The sequence below is a fragment of the Dryobates pubescens genome, chromosome 31 (genome assembly GCF_014839835.1).
Source record: "Dryobates pubescens isolate bDryPub1 chromosome 31, bDryPub1.pri, whole genome shotgun sequence".
NCBI lineage: Eukaryota > Metazoa > Chordata > Aves > Piciformes > Picidae > Dryobates > Dryobates pubescens.
In genome coordinates, this window is record NC_071642.1 from 3,386,114 (window position 1) to 3,397,312 (window position 11,199).

Here is an 11,199-nt window from a genome sequence, read left to right on the forward strand (position 1 = left end):
GAGACGACCCCCCCCCCCCCCCCAGTTTCATCCTAGCCCTCACAATGTCATGTTTTGCAGCTTCAGCAGGGAGCTTTGTTTCTGTTTTGGGGGTTTGTTTTGCACATAACTGTGAAGTGAGGGCTGATGCTTACCTGCCTCAGGCTTTGCAGGCAAACGTGGGGCTGCTCCAAAGTGTGAGATGGAAGAATTAAGTTGAGTGTTTTAAACACACAGCAGATGAGGACCGGACAGTTGGGCAGCAAACCCTCACCAGGCTGGGGCTGAGCAGAGGGCTTCTGGCTCTGCCAGCAGCTGAGCCATGTGAGTTGGTGTTTACTCAGCTGCCCCTGGCTGCTGTGGTTTGGACTCTGATGATCAAAGCTCTGACCTGGGCTATGACTTCACCCCCCCCTAAAGCTGCAGATTGCTGTGGGTTCAGTCATGATCTGGGACATGGAAATCTGGGTCAAGACCAGACAAACCCTGGTCCCTGAGGTCATAGTTTGCTTTTGAACAGAGTTGCCTGTTGAATCATGTGTTATTTATTTGACCTTGTCTGTGTTGGTTGATACTGTGTCTATTGGTTTACTGTTAAGACATTAAAGCTTTTTATGATTTTTTTTTTCCTTAGTGGCCCCTTTTCTTTGCTGGCTGCCAGCACTTGGGGCTGGGCTGCACCACAGCAGGGCTCAGAGCCCCGGGGGAAGCTCCTGTCGTCAGGGGTTGATGGCTGAAGCCTGTAGCAGGCACCCAGCTGAAGGTACAGCAAAGCACTTGTAGTTGCCAGGAGGAAAAGGAGGTCGGGGGAGGATGCCCTTTGTGCTGTGGGCTGTTTGTTTTGTGGTGCTCAGCGGATGTTTTGACCCCTGCAGGCAGGAGGGGCAGTACCTGGAGCCGGTTTGGGTGGCTCCTGAACGAGGTGCCTGGGATGTGACACAAAGGGAAGTGGGAATGGGTGATGCTGGAGAGATCTCTGCCATGCCTGTAGCTCCCTCTGCTTGAATTCCAGACGCTGCTTTATGAAATGCTGTAAAATAATTATGTAGGCATGGTAATTGTGCTAAGTGCTTCCTCCTGGCTCATGGACATCATCACCTGCTGTGGCCTGGACCACTTTGTGCGTGGTAAACACCGACTGGAGACAGCACGGCTGCAGGGAGCACCCGGACTGGCAGGAGGGGTGGGATTTGATGTGGCTCAACGTGCTGGGGGTGTCCTGGTGCTGGGGAGGCTCCTGGGGGCGAGAGGCCTGTATGACCCCCTGGGCCTGAGGGGGAGGTAGCCAGACCTCCATGGCCAGAGTCCACCCTCAGTGGGTTTGCCGGGTGAGAAGCCTGAGTACGCTGGAGGCCAGAAGCACGGACACAAGCTGCTGGAGCGGTTCCGGTACGGCCCCCACCGCGCCCCGAGGGCCGGAGGCACCGCTGCACCGCGGAGCTTCCCGGACGGGAGGCTCTGCCCCGCCCCTGCGCAACGGCGCTCTGTGATAGGCAGAGAGCGACGGGGGGAGGAGGGACCCGCTCTCTGTACCGCCCCTCTACTAACGGCGCGCTCTGATAGGCCAGCGGCGCCCGTGTGGGTGGAGCCCGCCCTGGCCCCGCCCCGCGCGGGCGGACTACAGCTCCCGCCGTGCCCCGCGCGCTGCGCTCGGAGCGGCTGCTCGCAGCCGAACCCGCACCCGCTGCCCCCCGCCCCGCAGCGGCCGCCGCGCCTACGCCAGCACCCGGCTTCGCCCGCGGCCTACTCCGGCTCCTCGCCATGGCGCGGCCCCTTGTGCCCAGCTCGCAGAAGGCGCTGCTGCTGGAGCTGAAAGGGCTGCAGGAGGAGCCCGTGGAAGGGTTCCGGGTCAACTTGGTAGATGAGGGGGACCTCTACAACTGGGAGGTGGCCATCTTCGGCCCCCCGAACACCTACTATGAGGGCGGGTACTTCAAGGTGAGGGGCTGGGGGCAGCAGGGGGGGCGGGATGTGTTGGGAGGACCGATGTCTCGAAGAGGCGAAGCTCTCGTGGTGTGTGGGGGGGTTGGGGGGGTGGAGGTCTGTGCTGGGAAACGGGGTTTAGGAGGGACAGGAGGCAGCGTAGGTGGGGGGGGGATGGACTTGGGTGGGAGGATGCCTTGGGAAATGATTTTAGAAGGGGCAGAGAGCCCCTGGAAAGGGGCTGTGGAGTGAGAGAGAGGAGATCTTGCGAGTCGAGTTGATGCGGATACTGGGGGCGGGCATGACAAGATTGCTGCTGGGGATGAGGGGGCGATGAGGGCCAGCAAGACCTGGATCTGTAGTTGGACACCTTGGGTTCCCTGGGGCTGGAGCGCTTGCCAGGAGGAGCCAGGGCGAGGAGGGGAATCTATGTGCAGGTGGCTGCTGCCAGACTAGCCAAGGGTTCCCTTAGCTGGAAGGGGAATTTGGCTTCTGGGGGATTTTCCTCCTTCCTTCATGAAGGGGATCTGGTGCATCTCTACCAAACTAGAGAGAAAAGGCAAAGGACGCTCCTGTGCAGGCACAGACAGCTCGGGCTGAGCAAGCAGCAGCTCGAGTTGGGTGGGGAGCAGCTGTTATGGTTTCGTGTGGGGAGGGGAGAAGGTGTTGTGCGCCCTGCCTGCGCAGTCCCTACCGAGAGGATGTGTATCTGCTCTTCCTGGGGGTTGTGCAACCTCTGTAGCTGTTTTCTTCCTCTTTCTGATCCTCCCTCCTCCACTACGAGTAACTCTGTCGCCATCCTGTTGCTAGAAGGGTGGGGATGCACTCGGGGTGAGTCAGCCCGAGGGTCAGCTGTGCCCCAGAAACTGGGACGTTTGTTTTTCTCGGGGAGCAGGGGCAGGCAAGTTCGATGCTTCAGAGCCGAGTTCTATTTCTTCACCCAAATGCAGCCTTTTCCCCGTTGCCCCTTTTGGCTCTGGGCCCTTTGAACTCTTACCCTGGCAGCAGCTCATGCTCCTGTTTGTGTCTGAGAGCTTCCAGACCCAGCACAGTTGGCTGGCAACGGATGAGGCTGTGCATAAGAGGAGAAGGGGCCGAGTCCTCTTCAAGCTCGGTGATAACACCACCCTGGCTGTGTCCAGCAAAGCAAGGCTGCTTCCCAAGCCCCCTTCGGGGGCTGCTTTGCCTCAGGCTGGTTTTGTTCTGATCCCCTCTGGCACAACAAAGGAGATTATTCTGCCAAGTTCAGCTGTTTGGCCAGAGCCCAGCACAGGCCATGTGTTGCTGTGTGTGTGTGCAGCCCTGGGCTGCCTGAAGCTCCACCAAACACGTCCAGCCCCAGCCGCTGCCTTGCTGCTTGCTTCTTCCCACCCCCTTGTCCTGCTCCACAGAACCCAGCACGGTCAGACAAAGGGACAGCTGGGAGGCAAAAGGGGTAATGAGTGTAGGGAAGGACCTGCTGTGGTCAGGGGCTGCTTTTGGAGTAGGTTGCCCGGGGGGGGGGTGGTGAAGTCACCATCCCTGGAGAGGTGTTCAAGAATCCTGGGAATGTGGTTTAATGGTCAGGGTGGTCTTAGGTTGGACTTGATGGTCTTGGAGGGCTTTTCCAAGCCAAACAAGTCTGTGACTCTGAGCAACTTGTAGCAGGGCCAGACGCTAGCAGGGTGGGAGAGGAGGTGGAGAGCAGGGGGGTTGGAGCCTAGGATGGAGTTGGGTTGGTCAGGGCAGTGCAGAGGGGGAGGAGAGATGTCTGTCTGCCTTCTCCACCGGTCTCTTAACGGCTGTTAGCTGACGACTGGGGCTGGCAGCAGCACCTATTGTCGAGGCTGTAATTCCAGAAGCATCCCGAGCCTCGTTTGCAGTTACCCTCTTGAATGGGGCCCATGCCAGGTTTGTTCCAGGGCAAATGGTGACCCTGGGTTGCTGCCAGGCCGAGCTGGGGTAGTTCCTGCTGTTATTTCATGGCTCCAGCATCTGAAGTCTCTCAAACACAAACTGAGAGCTCAGGCAGTTGCTGTTGAAGTGGTTTAAGCCTTCTCTGTTTCGTTTGCTTCTCTCTGGCTCTTGGTGTTTTTCACCATCACAAAATGTGTCAGGTTGAAAGGGACCCTCAGAGGTCATCTTGCCCAAGCCTGTGGTCGCTTTTCATTTGCTTCCAGCTGAGCTGGTCTGGCAAACTTAATGCTGGGGAGGAAATTTCAACCCACCACAAACCCCCAGGGGCTGAATCTCCACCTGGAACTTTGCCTCCCGAGTCTGGGAACACCCAAAAGCTGGGACACAGTCGTGGCAGCTTGTGCAGTGACCCAGGGAGAAGCTGCCCCTCTGCTTGCGGGGCGCCAGTGGGCTTGGGGCAGCACCTCTTGGGAGAGGGGCTCTGTGCCACCTGGGGCTTTGCCTTCTCACTCCAGCTCAGCAGCCTGGCTTTCTGACCTGCCTGGGGTTTTGTGGCCAGGGGTGGGCCAGTTGTGGCTGCTGGTGCTGGAGCCCAGCCTGTGGGATGATCTTCATGTGCTTTTATTTTTAGCCCCTGAGCTGCACGCTGCAGCCAGTTTGGACTGAGGCTCTTTCTGGAACTGGGCTATTTTTAGAGGTTCAGGAGCACCCAGCACCTGATACTTCCTTCCCTGTGAGCTCTGAAGGGTAAACAACCTCCTCTTGGGTGGTGCAACCCTCCTGTGTCCCCAACAACAGGACCCAGGCATGGGCCTGGGGTTTGGTAGAGCACGTGGCTCACGCTGGGGGCCCCCAGCCCTGGCTGCCTCCGTGCTTGGCCCTCGTCCCACCGCTCTTTGCCACCCTGAAGCAGCCAGCCTTAGGTTTTGCCATGCTGTGCCAGTGGGAGGTGTGTGCTGGACCAGCACCACAAGCTCCCTCTGCATCACAGAGCACCAGGTTAGCACAGGTAGACACCAGGGGAGGGGGAGGGTTTGGTACAGGGTGGTGGGGAAGGAGCCGCTGCAGGTCTCTGACCCCTGCCTCCAGCTTCCTCTGCCCAGTGCCATGCTGCTGGTGCCCTGCCTGCAGAGCTGGCTGGTGCCAAGGCTGTGTCTGCAGGAGCACAGCTGGACTTGACAGAGGAGAGCTGTGCTCCCTTCTCCCCCTGATGCTCCTTTGTCTTTCTTGTTCCCTCCCAGGCTCGTCTCCGCTTCCCCATCGATTACCCCTATTCTCCTCCTGCCTTTAGGTTCCTAACCAAGATGTGGCACCCCAATATCTACGAGGTGAGTCACCTGGGACAGCACCCAGAGCACCCTGGGCAGAGAGGGGAGGGCACGTGGCTGGAGGAAAATGCCAGCCTTTGTCTGTGGCCTTGGAAGCTCTGTGCCTTTGGCATCCCGTGCCTGGCACTGGGAATGCAGCTAACGAGCTCCCAGCAGCCAGGCTCCTGCCCTGCCCTGGCTTCCAGGCTCCTGCCCTGGCCTGGCTTCCAGGCTCCTGCCCTGGCCTGGCTTCCAGGCTCCTGCCCTGGCCTGGCTTCCAGGCTCCTGCCCTGGCCTGGCTTCCAGGCTCCTGCCCTGGCCTGGCTTCCAGGCTCCTGCCCTGGCCTGGCTTCCAGGCTCCTGCCCTGGCCTGGCTTCCAGGCTCCTGCCCTGGCCTGGCTTCCAGGCTCGCAGGCTCCCACGCTTGGCCAGCAGGATGCCGCGCTCCATGCCAAGGCCAGGTGAGGGATGTGCGTGGCCCTGGGCTGTGTGCTTGCCAGGATTGCTGCCCTGGGGACCAGTGGGGCTGTGCTGGGGACGTGGGGTTTGGTTAGGCAGCCTCAGCTGCGGGCTGCTGGAGGTGGAGGGGAGCTTATGCCAAGGCCTGTGGCTGCAGGCAGTGTAGTGGGGACCACCGCTCGTGCTGTCCCTTCCTGGGGACTGAAAGCATGGGCTGGGAGTGCCCCACCTGGCTTAAACCCAAGTGAAATGAAGGCTCTGGGGAAATGACCTTGGAGCAGCCTTCCAGTACCTGAAAGGAGGCCACAAGAAAGCTGGGGAAGGACTTTTTACAAGGGCTTGCAGTGATAAGATGAGAGGCATTGGATTGAAGCTTGGGGAGGGGAGATGTAGGCTGAAGATTAGAAAGAAATGCTTGACAGGAGGGGTGGGGAGACTCTGGAACAGGTTGCCCAGGGAAGTTGTGGATGCCCCAGGCTGGATGAGGCCTTGAGCAGCCTGGGCTGGTGGGAGGTGTCCCTGCCCACGGCAGTGGGCTTGGAACTGGATGATCTCCAAGGCCCCTTCCAACCCAGCCCATTCTATGAAAAGCAAGCAGGCTGCTGGAGGGGAGGACCCAGCTGCTGCTGGAGGCGTGCTGGGGGGCAGCAGCTCTGAGGGTGCTGTGTCACTTGTGCTTTCAGACTGGTGATGTCTGCATCTCCATCCTGCACCCACCCGTGGACGACCCCCAGAGCGGGGAGCTGCCCTCCGAGCGGTGGAACCCTACCCAGAACGTGCGGTGAGGGCCGGGGGGCTGCGGGCAGGAAGCTCCCTCGGGAGCTGGGATGGGGAGGTGGGCACTGCCTCCTGCTCCTAAAGCCTGTGGAGGATGCCTGGAGGCTGTGGAAAGGCTCTTGGGCTGCTTGCTTGGTTGTCTCCTCCCCTATGGAGACAGGCTGAAAGAGTTGGGGCTGTGCAGTCTGGGGAAGAGAAGGCTCCAAGGAGACCTAGTTGTGGCCTTCCAGGAGGCCACAGGGGGCTACAGGAAAGCTGGGAAGGGACTTGTGAGGGTGTCAGGGAGTGATAGGGCTGGGGAGGAATGGAGCAAAACTAGAAGTGGGGAGATTCAGATTGGATGTTAGGAAGAAGTTGTTGCCCATGAGGGTGGTGAGAGACTGGCACAGGTTGCCCAGGGAGGTGGTGGAAGCCTCATCCCTGGAGGTTTTGAAGGCCAGGCTGGATGTGGCTGTGAGCAACCTGCTGTGGTGTGAGGTGTCCCTGCCCTTGGCAGTGGGGCTGGAACTGGCTGAGCCTTGAGGTCCCTTCCAGCCCTGACCGTTCTGTGATCCTAAGACCAGGCAGAGCTCGCCTGGGAGGCGCAGTGATTTGTGTGACCCCAAAGCTGCTGGCATTGCTGGCACGTGGGCAGCTGCTGCCCCACCTCAGGCCTCACCTGCTGCTGTTGATGGATTCCAGGACCATTCTCCTGAGTGTGATCTCACTGCTGAATGAACCCAACACCTTCTCTCCAGCCAACGTGGACGCCTCCGTCATGTACCGCAAGTGGAAGGAGAGCAAGGGGAAGGACCGGGAGTACACAGACATCATCAGGTGCGTGCTGAGACCCCAGCTGCCTCTGAGTGTGGCTCCTGGGAGCAGCTTGCTTGGCTTCTGTACCCAGATTTGCTCTCAGCTGAAGCCCTTTGGCCCTTTTTTGCTCTGCAGCTGAGGATCTGGGGGTGGTAGCAGACGTGGTTGCCAGCGTGGTCCGGCTGCCAGGGCTGTCTCGTGGGGCTGGCACTTGAAACTTCTCAGCTGCAGGCTGAGCAGCCCTGGTGTGGTCTGGGGTACCTTAGAGCAAGGGAAATGCAGCAGTGCAGCCATCTTTGCTCCATGGTGCTCTCACCTCTCCTGTCCTCTCACCATCTCCATCTCCCTGAAGGGAGGCTGTAGCCAGGAGGGGGTTGGTCTCTTCTCCCAGGCAACCAGCAAGAGGACACAGTCTCAAGCTGTGCAGGGGGAAGTTGAGGCTTGGTCTTAGAAGGAAGCTCTTCACAGAAGGAGAGCTTGCCCATTGGGATGGGCTGCCCAGGGAGGTGGTGGGGTTGAGGTCCTTGGAGATCATAGAATCAGTAAGGTTGGAAAAGACCTCAAAGCTCAATTCCAACCTGTCACCCAACACCTCATGTCTACTAAACTAAGTGCCGCATCCAATCCCTTTCTGAGCACCTCCAGGGATGGTGACTCCACCACCTCCCTGGGCAGCACATTTCAGTGGCCAACAACTCTCTCTGGGCAGAACTCTCTCCTCACCTCCAGCCTAAACTTCCCCTGGCACAGCTTGAGACTGTGTCCTCTTGTTCTGGTGCTGGTTGCCTGGGAGAAGAGACCAACTCTCACCTGGCTACAACTTCCCTTCAGGTAGTTGTAGAGAGCAAGAAGGTCTCCCCTGAGCCTTCTCTTCTCCAGGCTTTAAGGTAGAGAGCAAGAAGGTCTCCCCTGAGCCTCCTCCAGGCTTTAAGAAAAGCCTGGAGGAGGCACTTAGTGCCATGGCCTGGCTGATGAGTTAGGGTTGGGTGATCAGGTGGACTTGACGATCTTGGAGAGGCCTCTTTCCAACCTGGCTGACTGATGCTGTGGTGTCCCTGGGGGCCAGCTGCAGGGGGGGGGGGAACGACGATGTGGCCGCACCGCGCGGGGCTCCAGCCTCACCCCCTGGCCTCTCGCCCTGCAGGAAGCAAGTCCTGGGCACCAAGGTGGACGCCGAGCGGGATGGCGTGAAGGTGCCCACCACCCTGGCAGAGTACTGCGTGAAGACCAAGACTCCAGCCCCAGATGAGGGCTCTGACCTCTTCTATGATGACTACTACGAAGATGATGAGATGGAGGAGGAAGCAGAGAGCTGCTACGGCGACGAGGACGACTCTGGCAACGAGGAGTCCTGATGGCCCTCTGGCCCCTGCAAAACTTGCTCACAAACTACTGAATTTTTACCTCAACTAGGACAAAAAAAAACCCCAACAAAAAACCCAACAACAAAAAAACAAAAACAAAAGTGGTTTGAATTTAGGATCTTGTCAGCCCTGAAATTAACTCTCTACCTCGCAGGGAGGCTGTTCTGCTGCGGCAAAGGAAATCCCACCGCTCTCTTTGTTAGAAGCAGCGAAGCAAAACACACACAAAAAGGAGGAAAGAAACAAAACCAAGGCAAAAATCGACCCTGTTTTATAAACTTCCTGGGCACAGGGTGGGGGAGGGAGGGAGGGAGGGGAGAAGTTGTGTTGAGGGGGGGTGGGGGGTGGGATCCATGAATCCACAGAGCTTGTGGAGCTTGGTGGCTTTGCCTGGACGAGGAGGAGCGGTGACGGAACTGAGGCTCGGCTGCCCGCGGTTCGGTGCACGCTGACCTCCTTCAGCCCTGCCTGGGAGGGATGGTCTGGGGCAGCTGTGGACTTGTGAGAGCCTCGTGGAGCTTCCTGCAGGTGGTGGAGCCCCATGTGGTGGAGCCCTCCTTGGTGGGACCCTTCTGCTGCCCTTCCTGTGATGCTGGAGCTGGGCAGAGAAGGGCTGGGACCTTGGGAAGGGCCAAGACATTGAGGCAGGATGTGCTTGGCAGCCACTGCAGGGCTTGGGGGGGGGGTGGGAGGGAGGGCTGTTTGTAGTTTTTAACCAGCTGGGAGGGTTGGGGTAGTGCTCATGAGTCTTTCTGCTTCTGTTTTCCTGAAAAATATTTAATAAAGTACTTGGGAGGAGCTGCTCTGTGGTGTGTGGGTGAGGCTCTGCCCCAGCCTGTGCCCAGGCTCTGAGGGTTTCCATATCAGCTGTGGACCAGCTCCTGCCCTGCAGCTCCAGGTGGGGCAAACTCACTGCCCTCCCAGGGCTGGGGGCTGCAGGGTGGCCTTGAGTCTCACAGGAACTCTCTTTTCAAGCTTGTAAAGCAAGCAGGAGTGGCTGGGCTGGGCTGCCTTTGGCCTAGAGAACATCTCTGCCCTTCCCAGTGCAGCATTCACTGCCTCTTCTTGGAGCCAGGGCCAAGGGCTCTGCCTGGGCAGGATATTGGGCTCTGCTGAGTCCTCATAACCTTCCAGCTCTGCACTGAGGTGGTTTTTCCTCTCTTGCCCTGAGCCCAGCTGTGCTGTATGGGCACCTCTGCCCACAGCAAACCTGCCCAGGCAGCACCTGGCTGCACAGAGCTGTAGCAAATGGGTGCCTGATGGGTGCCTGGGGCCTAGTGGCTGCTCTTATGTGGGTGCAGCTGGGTGTGCCCTGAGCCCACAGGCCAGGACTGGCTGGGACATGTGAGCTTGCAGGGCTGTGGTGAGCTCCCAGCCTGCTGCTCCAGCCAAGGGGCATTGCCAGTCCCTTGTCTGACTCTGCTGGAGTGGGCAGGTCAGCTCTGCTGCCAGTTCCCTGGGGCTGTAGCAGGGATGAGACCTTGGCAAACTGCCTCTGTGACCCCCATAGGGCTCCTGCACCTCGGGCAAAGCTCTGAGGAGCAAGGGGAAACATTCCCCTCACCTCCTGCAGGAGCCATGCAGAGGGGATCAGGCTCTGAGTGACACCTGGGCCCCGCACGTGGCACACACATGTGCTTTGTTGCCTCAGGAAATGAGGCTAAAAGGTGAATAGGATTATTGTCACTTTATTCAGGCCTGGCAAACGGCTTCCAAGGTCAACCAGCCAGCAAAGAGCAGCAGCAAGCCCAGCTGCTAGCTCAAAGTCAGACCCCTCTTTATTCCTTGGGGGACCGCTCCATGCACCCCCAGCAGCTCCTTCCCACCCTGGCTGGTCCCTGTGAATGCAGGGACCTGCAGGCAGGACTGCAAGGACCCTGGCTCCTTGCAGCTGGTGACCCTCCTCATTGCCCCCAGGATGCCCCCACGGACCCAATGCCACCAAGACCTACCCTGCATGGCCCTACCCTTGGCCCTGCAGAACCGGGCAGCCAGGCAGGACATGCTGGGGCCAGATACGGTGCTTAGGTGGAGGGAGAAAGGCTTCAGGAGGGTTCAGCAACTCACAAGAGCCAGCAGATCCCTGCGGACAGCACGGCAGGAGCTGGCGCCACCAGCCCCATTGTTTCGGCTCTTCCTGCCCCCCTACCCAGCACCCCCGGCTGTGAGTGTTCCACCTGGCTCCCGGGGCTGGGTCAGCCTAGAGTCAGCTCCCGACGCGGGGGAAGAGCTGCGGACAAAGCCATAGCCCTGCAGAGGTCTCCTTGCTCCAGCTGCCCCAGGGCCAAAGCGCCCACCCGTGCTCGGCTGTGGCCTGCTGCAGCCTCCTGCCCTTATCAGGCAGCCCCAGCTGGGCTGGGAGCTAAGCTTCAGCATTTCCTGGCCTCAAGGGAAAGTGCAGCTCGGGCCCAGATGCTGGGGCCAGGAGCTTTACCCGCACCGCAGGTAGTCCTGGGGCCCTCTCTGGAGGCTGCTGCTGGTTTGTCTTGGCACAGGCCCCGCTGCTGCTCGCAGGAGCCATTGTCTCAGCCTCCCTCCCTGCGCTGAGGAGGCGCCGTCCAGTTCCCTTCCCACGTGTCCCGCTGCGGGGACGCAGGTGGCTCCGCGTCACCCCCGAGGGCCACAGCCTCCGGTACGGCCAAGGCGGGGGCGAGGCGACTCCGGGTGGGCCCTGCCCTGGGGACCTAAAAGCCACCCGG

At 59.7% G+C, this 11,199-nt stretch overlaps 1 protein-coding gene across 1 annotated transcript; it reads left to right on the top strand.

Annotated features, from left to right (window-relative positions):
* The first annotated feature begins 1,583 nt into the window (after positions 1-1,583).
* CDC34 (cell division cycle 34, ubiqiutin conjugating enzyme) lies at positions 1,584-8,581 on the top strand. The gene is made up of 5 exons (XM_054175310.1): positions 1,584-1,917; positions 5,040-5,126; positions 6,248-6,345; positions 7,023-7,157; positions 8,281-8,581. Exons 1-5 carry the CDS (start codon positions 1,741-1,743, stop codon positions 8,489-8,491), a joined length of 708 nt encoding a protein of 235 aa, XP_054031285.1. The 5' UTR covers positions 1,584-1,740; the 3' UTR covers positions 8,492-8,581.
* The last annotated feature ends 2,618 nt before the right edge of the window (positions 8,582-11,199 follow it).

Coding starts and splice junctions, on each gene's coding strand:
- CDC34 (XM_054175310.1), top strand. CDS start 1,741: ATGGCGCGGCCCCTTGTGCCCAGCTCGCAGAAGGCGCTGCTGCTGGAG. Junction 1,918..5,039: donor ATGAGGGCGGGTACTTCAAG/GTGAGGGGCTGG, acceptor GTTCCCTCCCAG/GCTCGTCTCCGCTTCCCCAT. Junction 7,158..8,280: donor GAGTACACAGACATCATCAG/GTGCGTGCTGAG, acceptor CTCGCCCTGCAG/GAAGCAAGTCCTGGGCACCA.